The sequence below is a fragment of the Rattus norvegicus genome, chromosome 1, assembly GCF_036323735.1.
Source record: "Rattus norvegicus strain BN/NHsdMcwi chromosome 1, GRCr8, whole genome shotgun sequence".
NCBI lineage: Eukaryota > Metazoa > Chordata > Mammalia > Rodentia > Muridae > Rattus > Rattus norvegicus.
In genome coordinates this window covers 233,685,102-233,700,623 of record NC_086019.1, presented here as the reverse complement: position 1 = coordinate 233,700,623, position 15,522 = coordinate 233,685,102, and the positions used below count along the sequence as shown (strand labels likewise).

Here is a 15,522-nt window from a genome sequence, read left to right as displayed (position 1 = left end):
CCTCTAGAGCTACTACCCTTCCTGATGCTGTGATTGCTTAACAGTTCCTCGTGTGTGGTGTCCGCCAGTCACAAAATCATTTCACTGCTACTTCATAACTGTAAGTTTGCTACTGTTACGAATCATAATGCCGATTTTGAATACTGAAAGATGAATTTAGATCACGGGTTCGAGGATTCCAATCAACAGGCCTTGGCTTAGTTGATTCTGAGCCCAGGTCGAGGTAGAACGTCAAGGTGGGAGAATTGAATGGAAGAGGGAGCTGTTTCCTTATGGGGTCCGGAAAGCATGGAAGGGAAGGGGTAGGATCCATATAATCTGACGTGTGATCCCCAAAGGGATCGAGACCCACAGGTTGAGAACCACTGCTCTCAAGGGTTACAGAGCTGCTCTGGAGTGAAGACAAACAAGGCCTCCCCCTTTACTTCAATAAGGAGTTGGTGAGATCCAGCGACCAAATCTGTTGCTACAAGCTCCACAAGTGCATTTTACCTTCGCTCCTGAGGAGTCTCTAACAATGGCAGGGATTTGTTCGCCCCTGTACTTTTCTCCGAGCTTAGGTCGTCTGTAATATTAGGGATCCTTTCTAAAGTCTAGTGTGCCCCCAAGATCTCCTAGGATCAGTGAGATGATACAGTGGAGAAAGATGCTTGCCTCCAAGCCTGAGGACTTGAGGACAATCCCTGAGAGCCAATAGTAGGAGAGAACCAACTTCCTGACCTCCGCATGCACCATGACATGTGTGGACACAGTTCCAACATAGCACATGCACATGAGTATGCACATGTGTGAACCAAGTAAATAACTGCAATTTTTTAATTCCCCTAAGAGCCCTAATAACAGAGAACAACTTTCTTCCCTATGTCCCTCAAAGAAAATGGCCCTGGACCTTGTCTTATGACACGGATCTTCTTTCCAACGCATGCCTATAGATTTTTCCCAAGCATCACTATATACATATAGTAATAGTAACATCTCTAGAAATGAGTTGAGGCCCATAGCATAGTGGGACAACCTCAGAGATAGATGCTTTACGGCCTTATATAATGATGCCAGTGTGGTGACGCCTTTTTATCCATTCCATCCTGAGGACTCCACGTGTAGCCAATGAAGACCCCCGGGAGGCACACAGAAGAAACAGCATGGCTTTCCTCTCATTGTCCTGTGCTCACACTGTCCCACATTCCCACCTCTGCTCGCTGGCAGATTCTCTTCAATCCTTAGCCTAGTTAAGAATCAGATCAAGATTGGGGATACAACTCAGTTAGAGCAGATGCCGAGCATGTGAGCAGCCCTGACTTCAATCCCCAACACTTTGAACCAAGACATCAGATCATATGAAACCTACCTTTGCAGACACAAGGATTCTGCAGTTACAACATGCAGAATGTGAACACACAGGCAAGTGAGAATGGCTGGACACTGAGAGGCTCTAGTGGGAGGACTCAACCCAAGCTTCCCCTCTGACCCCCGGGCATAGAGTGATCTTGTAACAGCCACGCATACTCCCTAGTATCAGGGTCATCTTGCAGGTTATAGATCTATAGAGCTTAATCTTTTTATTTTAAGAGAAATATAAATATACATAGTTGCCCTAGCCTCACTCTGCACTCAAGGGGGTTATAATTGAGCACCTTCTGTATACCCTGCTGCTATACCCATGTATGAACACTGGAGGCCCCTTCCTTAGAGCATTTTGTTGGTTGGGTGAGGTTGCCTCCCACCGCCACACCAGTACTCGGTGTGAACAGATCTCATGTCAAAGGTCAAGTCTGTCTACCACTCACGTCATATCTTCCATTCTGTGGTAGTATGTTTAACCTGCTCTGAGTGTGAGGAAATACACAGAGGAACCAACTGAGCGTTACACTCAGGGAAATACGACACAGTAAAGAATCCTAATAGCTGCGCCATTCTCAACTGGGTTGGCGCTAAGCTCACCCTTCCCAAATGCAATGGCACCCTAGTAAGGCGGGTATGTGAGAGTTCCTCCAAACACAGAGGTGGTACACAAAGTGAAATTGGTGACTTCTGCTAAGAGATGTTTCCTGCTAAGAGGCAGTCTTGACAGCCACCGGGACTGTGTTTATTCAAGTTCTAAGGACAAATGAGGCACTGACTTCATGCATCTGATACTGATACCCAAGAATCCTGTGTCAGCGAATGTTCTAATCAATCCCCGCAAGCAGGTGAATATATCGGTTACATGGTCTGAGGATTCCTGCCCGCCACTTGATTCAGTAGAGCCTGAGCTTTCTTCAGAGCTCCTGCCTGTGGATTTTTCTTCATTCCAAATTTTCATTACGGAAGGATAGATCGTTGAAACAATGTGGGCCAGTGTGTAGCAGTCCCACATAGTGAACAGAGATTTTTCAGCGAACAATTCCACTTACAAAGGTCTTGGGTCCTGGAACCCGTGGTATGAGAGAGGAATGATCGTAATAATTAATTCTATTAAGCATTCTCAGCTTTATATAACAAGTTGTCCATCTAAGCAAAGCTCTTTCCTGTGCTCTACTGAAATTATGTATTTAAAAAATCAGGATTGATATTAGATGCTCCAAGCTCTTGTTAAGTGCAGACACTGTGAGAACGCACATGCATGCGTGGCATACATGTAGCAGGAGCAGGCACAGGCTACACATGCATGGAGATGTCACTGTACACACAGCCAACCACATTATTGGTTCTTAAGATTATGAATTCACAACTTCAATGGGAGCTCAATCAAAAAACTAAAGTTTCATGTAGTTGAAGTTGCCTTATATAATCCCTTTTCTATGAACTAGCATTCTTTCCTGGATGTAAGAAATGGGCTTTGAGCAAACGATGGGGGCACAGTATATCTCCTGCTCACTAGGCATTCCATTAGCCTACTGAGAGCTGGCTTTCCTGGGCAGCAGAGGTGCCTGTAGGAGAGGCCAAGAGTATGCAAAGATGCTCACCAATATTCAGTATCAAGCCAATGGAATTAAAGATGCAACTTCATACCTACTAAAATAACTGGAACCTGGAAACAAACAGTATTGACACTAAAAACAAGCCGGGCAACACAGAGCGTGGATGAGCATGAGGAAGAATGGGAATACTCATATCTTGTTGCCACTAGGACTACACAGCGTATGGAAAGGTGCAGAGAACACTGAGATCACATGATTTTATAAGACCCTTATAATTCACTCATTAACCAAAAAACTCAGTGATTATACTGCTGGCTGTTCACTCAAGTAAAATAAAAACACGTCACACAAAAGCTTGCATCCAGATGCCCACAGCAGCTCTACTCAGACTGTCAGGGTCTGGAGAGATGGCTCAGCAGGCAGGACCATTTGTAGCTCTCATAGAGGCTACACGTTAGCTCCCAGGACCCACATTGCTTACAAACATAGAACTCCAGCTCCAGAAAGTCTAGAACACTCTTCTCGCATAGGTGCGTGCACACACACGCACACACACACACACACACACACACACACACACACACCTAAAACACACAAGCAACCCAGTGTCCTTCAACAAAACCGAACTCACTGTTTAACCTTGGGTAACTTTCTGGATGGCTTACAAACACATTACGCGGACTGAAGAGAACCCAGATGCGAACAGTAACTCATTCCAATTTCAGTCAGCTGGCATTCCCTGGGGTGGCAGACAGCTCAGAGGTCACAAGAGGCTTAGCAAGGGGTGTGAAGGCAGAGAACATGCCAGCATTGTACTCCGAGTACAGAGGAGTACAGGCCTAGCTGTGCAGAAGAGAACAGGTCAGGTGAGGGAACAGAGTGTGGTTTGGTTCTGAACACAGTGAAGTAGACATTTGTTAGGCCCACAGAACTGTAAACTCAAGGGAGCATGGTTCTGTACAGCAATCTTACCAGATGTAAACAGAAGTTAAGATTAAAATGCACTTTCCTGATTCTTCAGGAAAATATTTGAAAATAAAATACTACAGATGGATTTAGCTTTTTTTTTTTTTCTGTCAACAGCTATGAATCTTTTACGGTGTCTTTTACTCAGGCCACGTCAGATGTACATAGCTTGTACTTATACGCAGCAGGTAGTAGAAAAAGACCCTTCGCCCCCAAGGATGGCACTTAAATTTCCAACTTTGCCCACATTAAAAAACTATGAATGAGGTAATGAAAATAGAGAATAGGTATTGATCGGCATAGATACTGATTGGGACAAGTCATCAAAAGCCAAACATACGCCCTAGATAGGGAAGAAAGAAGGCCGTGGAAAACACAGTAAAGATAAGAGAACAGTGAGAGGAGGTTTTAAGTGGACCAGAGAGTAGAGCTTCAGTCAACAACAGAAGCGGTGGAATAAATTCACAAGGAGAAAACAAAACAAAAAGCAAAATGAAACAAAGAAAGCAGCACCAGGACAGCACAGATTAAAGCAGTGCATCCACATGCCTAGCACTTAGACCTCACAGCAGTCCTGGTCATATTTTCCAGGTCACCGATAAGACCACTAAGGTTACCCTGGGCTAAATGACGTTCCGACATTCACATCAGAAGTAACAGAGGATGTAGGGGGGCCCTGTGCCCACTGATGGGCAGAGTGAACCGTTTCCACCCTGCCAAGTTGCCTCTAGGACAAGGTAGAGGAGTTGCCTTTAAATATGGGATACCTAGAAAGGCATCCACACGATAGGTACACACAGAGCATCGCCATTACCCATAGAGGTCAAGACCATAGGAGGCAGAAGTGAGTAAAAGCATTTGATCCCCATGTTGCAATCACTAGCAAAATAAAATATGCACCTACACTTTTACCAGGATAGGCATGGTGTAGGAATTTTATTTTTATTTTTTGTGACTATTCATAAATAAGGAATTGAGGTATAAAGTTCTCTCATAGCAAAGTGATCATGTCCGTTAGCCAGCTCCCACTGTACCACAGATGGGACACACCAATCTGTCCAGTAATTGTTACTAAAAAACCCTCCAATTCAAACAACAGCCCGGCTCGGATCCAACCCATCATATACAAATACAAACATATCAAAAAAAACAAAAAACAAAAAACAAAACAGTATTGAATACTCAGCAAAGCCACCTTTTAGAGAATGGAACTTCATATGTCCATGTTTCCAAGAGAAGACCAGTGTTCAGTAATCAAAATTCAAGTCCAATACTAACCTGGGCTCAAAGGAATTTTACAGAATTAAAAGCTATTCCCTAAGATGAAACTACTTGCCTAGAAGCTCCCAGGTAAGCCTACAGGAACTCAGTTACACCAGACAAACCTACATCCTAGCCTGTAGTTTACAGCAACTCTCTTTCTATCACAAATACTAAACATTGAATGAACCTTCTGGAAACCTGGCATATACTACTGTTCCCTTCAATGATGACAGGAGTAACAAATGTCAATCCTTATCTGCTTTAGCCCAGGACTGCCGATCTGTGTACCAAACGCTATAGGTCATAAACTCAGTAACTTAAAAATGTATATATAAAGTTAAAATGCAATTAGGTTCCAAGAGTTTGATTAATTAAACCTGCCCCAGAGTTAAGAGAAACCATACTGAAAATGTTGTGATGCTCCCCACCCCCACCCCAGCTCTATCAAACACAAAGGGTTTGAGGATATTGTCAAGATGCCTGTCACGATTTCACTTTCAACTGAGCTCTACGCCTGCTATTTCAGACACGCAGCCTCACAGACAGGTACTGAAAACCCACACCCAGGAGGGGAAAGCCCCACAACTCTTATTCGCAACTCACCTTTTCTGGAAGCTGAGACTCAACCTCTTTCTTCAGCCTCCTCAGTAAAAAGGGTCTCAACACCTTGTGTAGACGCCTGATGATCAAAATGGTTTCTTCTTCGTTCAGGTCCACCTGCAAAACCCACTTAGGTGAATTCCTGAAGGAAGTCTTGCAGAGTAAAACACTCATGGGTTTCACTACAGACTGAAATCACACATGCTATCAAGCCAGATTGAGGACAGCCATCTATACCTCCAAATTCTCTTCCTACCTGCCTGCCCCATGGGAATAAAACGACCTCCAAATAGGAGTCTTTGCCTTAGAGCTTAATTCTGTGGGAAATGGCCCTGGAACAAAGTTTCATGTTAATAGTAGAGCAGTCCCAGACTTCACAGAATATGGACAGCAATAAGGACTGACTTAAGACAATGCAGGATGAGAGAAGGGGGCGACAGTTTATGCGTGCTCCTATGTTAGTTTAAGTCCTTGACTTTTCTTGTGCCCCGTGCAGAAACATACAGAAGGATAGGTGCTTGAATGTGGAAATGAGAACATGAGTGAGTCCTCTTTATGCTACTCTACTACAGCCCTGTCTGTGATGGTCTGAATGAAAATGGCCCCACAGGTTCATAGGGAATGGCAGAATCAGGAGGCGTGGCCTCATTGGAGGGGCGTGGCCTTGCTGGAGGAAGTGTGTCACTGGGCGTGGTTTCAGAAGCTTGAGTCAGGACGAGCATCCCTTTCCTTTCTGCTTCAGGCAGATCTGGATGTGGAACTCTCAGTTCCGCCTTCCATTATGTCTGCCTGCATGGTGCTGTGCTTACCGCCATGATGATAAAGGACCGAATCTCTGAACCTGTAAGCCAGGCCAGTGAAATGTTTTTCTTCCTAAGAGTGACTGTGGTCGTGGCAGCTCATCGCAGCCATGAGAGCTTGACAGCTCCTTTCCTTTTCTTTGCCCAAATCCTGTTCAGCTTTAGTCATATTTTATGAAAACACTGTACATTTTTGTTCACCTTCCTTTGTTAGCCTCTAGGGGGGCAGACTTAAGTGACGTTGCTCTCTCCAAGTCAGTTAATGAACAGAAAATGTACCTATTAGGCACCTCAAGATTAAAGGGCTAAGAGTTCAAACATAAGTTCTCTAGAGCATTTGAGTAGCTTTTTCATTCCTAGAGTCAAGGAGCTGGGAATCACAATGGTATGTGCCTGTCTGGGATTTTGGCTTTTTTTTTTTTTTTAACTTGCAATAGCCCAAGGCTGCCTTTTATGAGCTCAAACAAAAGATAAAGGGAGGAGGAAGAGGAGGAGGAGGAGGAGGAGGAGGAGGAGGAGGAGGAGGCATGTAAGAGTAGCTACTCCAGGATTTAAAAGGTATTTATGTACAGATAAAATGGAGCCTTACATTAAAACATGAAAAAAATGTGTGGAAAATTAATATTTCCATTCAAACTCTACGTGGAATTGCATAAAAGAAGACTCCTGAGTTTAAAACAAAGAAATATTTTTGGTTCCTACTGGATTTATTGATTTTGGTCTGGTTAAAGTGATTCAGCCAACATCTCCAGTCTCACCCTCCCTGCGGCATGCTGTGGTTGAACACTCTACCAGTCAGGAAAAAGCTGGCAAAAGGAAGAGGCCGGGTTGCCACATATGAATCTAGATTCAGAAGGTAAAACGTAATCCCCAGTGAGATCCCATCCCACGCACTGAGCTAACAACATTGTAAACCACCCTGTGGGGTTTCTGTGACCCTGGGCTTTCACTTCTTCATCACACAGGGGCAAATTCTCACCCTACTCCTGCCACCCCCCACCCCCCCCCATCCTCCCCACCCCACGCTTGGCCAGTACCCTTTCGCCGGTCATGGCAAACGGAGCATTAAACCACTGCTCAAATGTGCTGCAACTCTTGAAGATTGTAGGGAGGAGGAAGTTGAGGAGGGCCCAGAGTTCGGGGAGCTTATTCTGCAGCGGGGTCCCAGTCAGAAGGATCCTTCTGGGGGCCACGTAGTGTGTGTTCAGGACCTGGGTCAGCTTGCAGTGATGGTTCTTCATTCGGTGGCCTTCGTCCACTATCATGTATTTCCACCTAATCTGCAGGACAAAAGGACGCACCAATGTGTGGCTGGGAAACAGACATACAGAGGTTTCCAAGTGGCTACAGGCTTGAGTGGAGAAAACAAAGAATCCAGTTTGGCACAAGATGCAGAACGACACTCTTCAACAGAAAAGAATCCCAGCTAATGGAGTATTGCCCATGCCTGGCAGGGTATTAAAGCAACAATGTTTCTCCCAGGACAAGTGATTTCAATCCACCTTCTAGAAACAGTATCTGTGGTTTCCAATGGTGTTACACCATGTGAGAAGGGTTATTTGACCCCCACAGGTTGAGAAATGCAGGCCTACACAAAAGAGACATTGGTTTAAAAAAAAAAGTGCTGTTCCAATGTTTCTGGCTCTGGGGTGAAACAGAGGAAGCCGGCAGGCAAGGGGGTGGCCTAATTCTCACCTCCTCATTAGAAGTATCAGTGAAGCCAGGGGAAAGAAAGAAAATCATCAGCCAAGCTATGTTATCCAAATAAAAGAAACTTCCAGCATTCTTGGGGCCCCTTTCTCTACCAGCGTCAACTGTGTAGAATGACCAAGGTCCTGCAGTCACCTTGCCAGCAGCAGTAAAAAGAGACCCACAGATAAAAAATGCATCTAGGTAGACGTTCTAAGTCTACTTTCTTCCTCAGTTAGGCTTGGGGAAGCAGCAAGGAACCAGAGACCTTTGATTCCGCCACCGAGTAAGTACTAATTAGGTCTTCTGCTTGGAAAAATTACTACCCCTTTCTGGAGCTCCGCTTCTCCAGTAACAAATAAAAGCACGGCATCTCGTTACCGGGCATCTCCGATGACTTTTGAAATACATATGCACAAGACACAGATGAATTTTTTTAGGGATCTCAGAGGTACACGCACATTCCCACAGTAATATTGGAGACACGTCATTTTTGACACTGCCAAATTCATCTCGGAGCATGAGGAACTGGAAGGCAGTATTGCTGCCACTGTCATCTCAATTATTAAACCTCCCCTGGGCATGCGTTTCCTTTATGTTATTTCCTATGATACCACGAAGGGAGCGCACAGCTCCCAGAGCAAAGGTTTAATGCAGAGATGGAACCCCCAGCCACAGGGATTCTGTTCAGTTCTGACCGTAACTTACTTTTAGATTAGACTGATTTCCAAACACCACGGGGTAAAAGAAATTACTATGGGGGGGGGGGGTAGGGGTAAAAATTAAGTTTTCATGATTTGTTCCCGGAAGATGGTACTTCTGACTTCCTGCATGAATACATTAGGAGACAACATGATATAAATGGGAAGGCACTCTTCTCATTTGTGGCTAAAGGACAACTTCAGACATTCAAATGAGTCGCCAGGTAGGTCACAGAGACGACTCTTTCTTGCCTCCAAGTAAGTAGCCGCAGGAGGGGCCCCGAGTAATTTAAACAATAATTGCCCATTATTTTTACCAGGGAAACCTGAAAACAGATAAAGTACCGGAGCTTCAGCTTGGAGAAAGGTGTGGGTGGAGGAGGCGGAGGACACCAGCTGGAGGGGGACCTGCTTGCCTTCAGAGAGGGGAGGGGCATAAGAGGAGCGAAGCCCTGCTGACAGTAACCCAGGGCAACAAAAACAATTATTTTCTTTCCAAGCACATTCAGAACTGCTGGAGAGAAAAGTGGAATCCAGGTGAATTTTCTTAATCGATGTGAGAGTGGGGCTGGAGAGATGGCTACTTTCCCGAGGATCTGGGTTCTACTCCAAGCACTTATAACCCTCTGTGACTCCAGGCCCAGAGGATCTGATGCCCGCTTTGGCCTCCACAGACACCACACACATGTATGTCTGCAAGCAAAACACTCATACTCATCAAACAAACAAACAAAAATTAGACAAACCAAAAAGATGGGGACTCACTGCAAACGAACAGGAAAAGGCCCAGGATAAATCAACCAATCAATTTCTCTCTCTCTCTCTCTCTCTCTCTCTCTCTCTCTCTCTCTCTCTCTCTCTCTCTCCCCTCTCCTCTCCTCTCCTCTCCTCTCCCCTCACCCCCATCTCCTCTCCCTCTCCCTCTCACACAAACACACACAAAATACCATACAAAAATATTAAATCCCATGACCAAGATTTCAAGAGGGAAAAAAAAAGCTAGCCATCCAATGACCAAATTATACTATTGAGTATAATTTGCAGGATACTTTACACTCCAGTGAGATGATCCACCATTAGAGATAAAAAAAAAATTTTTAAAAAAGCCCATACCTTTGCAAGAATGTGCTTGTCTTTTATAATGTACTCGTAGGTAGTCAGGAGGACATTGAATTTGCCACTCCGTAACTGGGGAACAAGGGAGCGTCGCATGGCAGGGGTACCCTGAATGGGAAGAAAAATACATCGATCAGCCACCGGAAGCACGCAGGTGCTATTTCTCACTGTCCGGGGCTTAATGGAACCTAGACAGGTGATGTGCACGTCACCGTATTATCATGCACTGATCTGTTATCTCTGAAGTGGAAGCCAAACCACACAGATCTTGACCCTTTCCAGATCCTCGCGGGAAGGTTTCCCACTTACAACCGAGGAAGGAGAAAGAGAGAGAAGGAAATTGCAGTGAGCCTGCAGTAGTGGGGAACCCGCTGCTTGGCTGAAAGGCTCTCTTTCTGTGGGAGCGTGCAGCAGGCAGCCCCAGCGCCCCGGTAATTGCCTGCAAAGGCAGGAGGAGCATTCTGCACAGTAGCAGCCCACAGCAAGCCGGTCGGCAGCCACACAGAAAGTGTGATATTTGTCATTTGTATTACTCTCATCAGAAACCTCGCAATATGATAATTAACAATTTTCTTCTGCATTTCACTATCTGAAAGTAATTATGGTTTATTACAGTAATCTTCTTGGGATGATTAACTCTCACTGTTTAGTACATGATGTACATGACAAAACTTTACAACCAGATACAGTTCTACAGTTCACAGATGTGCATATGGAGTGAAGAAAATACAGCTCTCTCTCTCTTTTTCTTTTGCTTTTCCAGGTTTATATATAAAAACAGTCCTCCAAACCTTGTAGGAAATTTTCACCACAGAAGGAGCCCATTTGTCAAATTCATATGTCCAGTTAGACAGAGTCCTACAAAACAAGAAAAAAATACAGTAAAAACCCATACGCATACACACACACACACACACACACACACACACACACACACACATATATGTGTCAGTTACTAGAAACCTGTTACATATTTCTAGCCCTTGCCTTAAGAGGGGCTAGAGAATATAAAATATCGCAGACACATATTTATTTTTAAGATATGAGGCTAAGAGGTAAGTTAGCAATAAGCTGGCACAAAGCATGACAATTTTACACTTCGTTTTAAAAGAAATCTCATAAGAAACAATCCAAAAGTGTATAAATCCATGGAGCAAAACACCAGAATCCTCCTACGGTTCCGAAACCCAACCACGGCTGGATGATTTGGGGGATCTTTACGAGTCTGTAAAGCTACTTAAATCAGGGATGAGAAATTACGAAGCCACCGGAAAACAGTAAGCAGACAGTAAATAGAACCGTCAAAGGAAGCAGGGAAGAAATACTGAACGTTTTTCTTAATCCTCCAAAGAGCAACCATAGGCCGCCCCTGTGTGTGTAGATGGAACACGGAGGGCATGTAAACACTACGGAGGCAGATTAACTCAGCCTTGGTCAGAAGAGAAGGAACTGAAGGAAATACAAAATGAACGCCTTGTTCTTCCTGCAGGTCTGGGTTCGTCTCAGGACTGCAAGCAACAGCAAGATCTCGGGGACTAAGGGTGGCCGCGACACACACACACACACACACACACACACACACACACACACACACACACACACACACACACACACACCCGAAGCCCTGGACTAAGGGAAGGCGGATGGTAATATCTACTGCTTTACTTGGAGTGCCGGCTACACACCAGGGGAGCTGTCCAGTGGGATGAACTGTGAGGAGCTGGGGCTGTGCTGGAACCAGCAAAGGCTGGTCCTTCCAGAGCAGCAAGCCACTGAAACACCAAGTGAGCATACAACGTTTACTCAGGTGCAGAACTTGTAGCCATGATTTTTAATTTCTATGCTGCTTTAAAAAATACAATAAGGAAGGTGTACAAAACTAGAATCTTTTGGAGGCGTGTGTGTGTGTGTGTGTGTGTGTGTGTGTATGTGTCTGTGTGTGTGTCTGTGTGTGTCTGTGTGTGCATGTGTCTGTGTGTGTGTCTGTGTGTATGTGTGTGTGTTTGTGTGTGTATGTGTGTATATGTCTGTGTGTGTCTGTGTGTGTGTGTATGTCTGTGTGTCTGTGTGTGCATGTGTCTGTGTGTGTATGTGTATGTGTGTGTGTTTGTGTGTGTGTGTATATGTGTGTGTATGTGTCTGTGTGTGTATGTGTCTGTGTGTGTGTGTGACACATACACATTAGGAAAATATTTCTAGAAAAATTTTAAAATTCCCTCGCCTTTCCCTTTAATAAGCTACTTAAAGAGAAATGAGGAACTGGACTCACTCTGAAGCAGTGGTTCTCAACCTGTGGAGGGCAACATATTAGACATCCTACATATCCCATACCTACATCATGATTCATAGCAGTAGCAACATTACAGTTATGAAGTAGCAACAGAATCATTTTATGTTTGGGGTCACCATATATGAGGAACTGTACTAAAGGGTCACAGCACTAAGAAGGTTGAGAACCACTGCTCTAGAGGGTGCTGAGCTATCCTGGCTACAATGTTAACATGTTCCTGGCTGGTAAGAATCGCTACAAACTTTACTAGCTACTTGAAAGACTAGAATGGGGTGGGTGGGGTGGAAAATTAAATCCAACATTCATTCAGATTCTGTGCTCCTGGTATTCCAATCCCACACCGCTATCCTGTCAGAAGAGAGAAATAAGGCCAAGCCGCTGACAGGGCAATCTCCAGCACATGGAGTGATGGCTGTGGAACAAATGGCTGTACTTACGAGAGGGGGACGATGATGAGGTAGGGGCCATTGAGCCTTTTGTGCTCCATCAGATACGTGATGAGTGCAATGGTCTGGATGGTCTTGCCTAGCCCCATTTCATCAGCTAAGATTCCATTCAGATTGTTATTATACAGGGAAACCATCCATTCCAGGCCCTGGAGCTGAAATGAAGAGTAATTGTTTCAATTACCCAAGATCTGCACAGGTAATTAATACTAATACAACTCAAGTGAGCCGGTGACTTCCTTAACTTCTCAGTGCTACATGCCGAGTCTCCCGCAGTAGCTGCGCCAAGTGTGTGGCTGTAATCGTCCTGCTGCTTGGCAGGTGCTAAGTACTAATCAGATTTAGGGAAGATGAGCTAAGGCAGGCTGGTGGGATTTGAAGCAGCTTTGCGGCTCATCGGGACTTACCATTTCACAGTAGATGACATCCTAGAATTATTGTAAATGAAGAAAACCCACACCAAAACCTATCCCAACCACTCCAAGAACAAAAAGCCAATTTGAGGATTTAAAACAACCCAGAAGGCTGAGCTGGCCTACAGATCATGAGAAACTGCTTTCTGGATTGTGACCAGTCTGCCCCAGGGTGCCATCCCTGCAGTGAGGAAGCTTGTGACTAGGGAGCCAGGACCATTCTGCTGGGCTCCAGAAGGACATTTATTCTCTTCCTGGCAAAGAAAGTCCCCAGGCAGGCAGCACGCAGAAACTCTGCACTGTGGGCACTTTCGGAAGGCAGCTCCCTGGAAACTGGCTGCCTGGAAGGTATACAACATATTTTCAGATCACTGGGAAGTAGTACACTCCAGTCCCAGTTATCAATTCCAATTAAGCACAAAAGAAAGGTGAGGTGACTCCACAGACTAACTGCACTACCATGATGCAACACTGGGTCTGAAGACAGCATCTATTATATGTAACGTACATACATGTATATACCTTAAGATACACATAGTGTTACAATCAAGTTAACTGGGTAATTCAGTTATGTTTGGAACATGTTGAGATCTTGTGCTTAAAATATTCATTAAACAACTCTTCTTTGTAAAGGATCACACAAGGAACTATTGCAGATGGACACCAAGGTAGATAATACACCCCCTTCAGAAGCTGGGGAGAGAGGAAGTGGTAAGCACATACTCATGTACCCCAAAATAGCCCAGTACTGTGAATGCGGGTAACTGTGTACTGGCCACAGTTTTCCTTAGGGAAACACTGTGATCACCTGAAGGCTTTCACAAGGCAAACCAGGGGGAGGAGGGTATGGGGGGAGGGATTTGTGCAACACCCCCACATCTTAAGGGTTTTTGCAGAACAGCAACACAAAGAGATAAAGAGAGAACCAGAAAAGCTCTGAGAGAGAAAGGGTAAACGGGGAGTGGAAGGGGACAGAAGGGTCAGCTTGGAGAAAAGAATCAACCAAAACAAAGTGTGAGGCCAGGTGATGACCAAAGCCCAAACCAGCACTTGAGAGTTGGAGGCAGGAGAATCAGGAGTTCACAAGGTTATCCTTGACTATTCAGTAAGTCTGTCCTGCCTGCTTTATGAGAACCTGTCTTACGAACAAAACAGAAAGCAGTGTGTGTATAAGATGCCATACTGCACCCACGACTCTGTAGGCTCCATGTAAAAACCACGTTTAAAGAAGAGAGAGGAAAGGGGGACACAGACAGACAGACAGACAGATCCCAAAAAAAGCAGAACCAGAGGAAGGGGAGGAGCCTGGAAACACACAAAATGTGGGCTTTTCTGCACTGGGGAACTGGAGAACAAGAGACTTGAACCAAACCATGAGTCTCCAGGAAGAAGCTGGAAAGCTGTTGCCAGTGCCACCAGGCTTAAACTTGTCAAGAAGCCACCAAAAGTTTACTGTGACCACCTATGAACTTTTGCGAGAAACAGAACCCACAAAGCAGATAGGGATGGTCAGACTGCAGAAAGAGGGCCTTTCCCTTTAGTGTTGACAGCTCAGGACAGGGTGCACCTCCTACAGAGACGTATTCGGATGGAGCCCATTGAGGAGAGAGGCAGGCTCAGGAATTCTCATTTGGAAGGAGAAGGAGCTAGATTTGAAAATGGAGCAATGAAGAGTTCTTACAAAGGTGCAGGCAGAATGGCAAGAGGAAACCAGTGTGGCCTTTAAAGTTCTTTATGAGGGCCACCAGTGGGGACTTGCTGCCAAGGCTGATTTCAATCCCTGTGACATACAAGGCAAGAAGAGACAACCAACTGCTGCCGTGGCTTGCCCTCTGAGCTGAGCATGATGTCACATACACAGATACACACAGACACATACACACAGACACAGACACATACATGTACACACAGACACACAGACATATGCACACAGACACAGACACACACACATGCACACACAGACACACAGACATACACAGACACACACACATGTACACATAGACACACAGACATACACACACAGACATATACACACAGACACAGACACACATAGACACACACAGAGACATACACACACATACACACAGACACAGACACATACATGCATACACAGACGCACAGACCTATGCACACAGACACACACAGACACACAGACATATACACACAGACACACACATGCACACACAGACACACAGACATATACACACAGACACACATAGACATACACACAGTCACACACACAGACACACACAGACATACACACACAGACACAGACACACACATATGCACAGACATACACACAGACACAGACACACACACATGCACACACAGATGCATA

The 15,522-nt window shown here is 45.0% G+C and overlaps 1 protein-coding gene across 15 annotated transcripts in view; it reads right to left on the bottom strand.

The window, feature by feature from the left end:
- The window catches only part of Smarca2 (SWI/SNF related, matrix associated, actin dependent regulator of chromatin, subfamily a, member 2), a 167,632-nt gene that overhangs the window by 84,285 nt on the left and 67,825 nt on the right, over nt 1-15,522 (bottom strand). For all 15 annotated transcript variants that reach the window (XR_010055135.1, XM_063268536.1, XM_063268547.1 and 12 more), the window contains 5 exon segments: nt 12,763-12,926; nt 10,827-10,893; nt 10,033-10,143; nt 7,567-7,809; nt 5,733-5,846 (listed from right to left, as the gene is read on the bottom strand). Coding sequence is in view for 14 of the 15 variants with exons in the window: in XM_063268536.1 (XP_063124606.1) it covers nt 5,733-5,846; nt 7,567-7,809; nt 10,033-10,143; nt 10,827-10,893; nt 12,763-12,926 (699 nt within the window). In the remaining variant the exon portion in view is untranslated.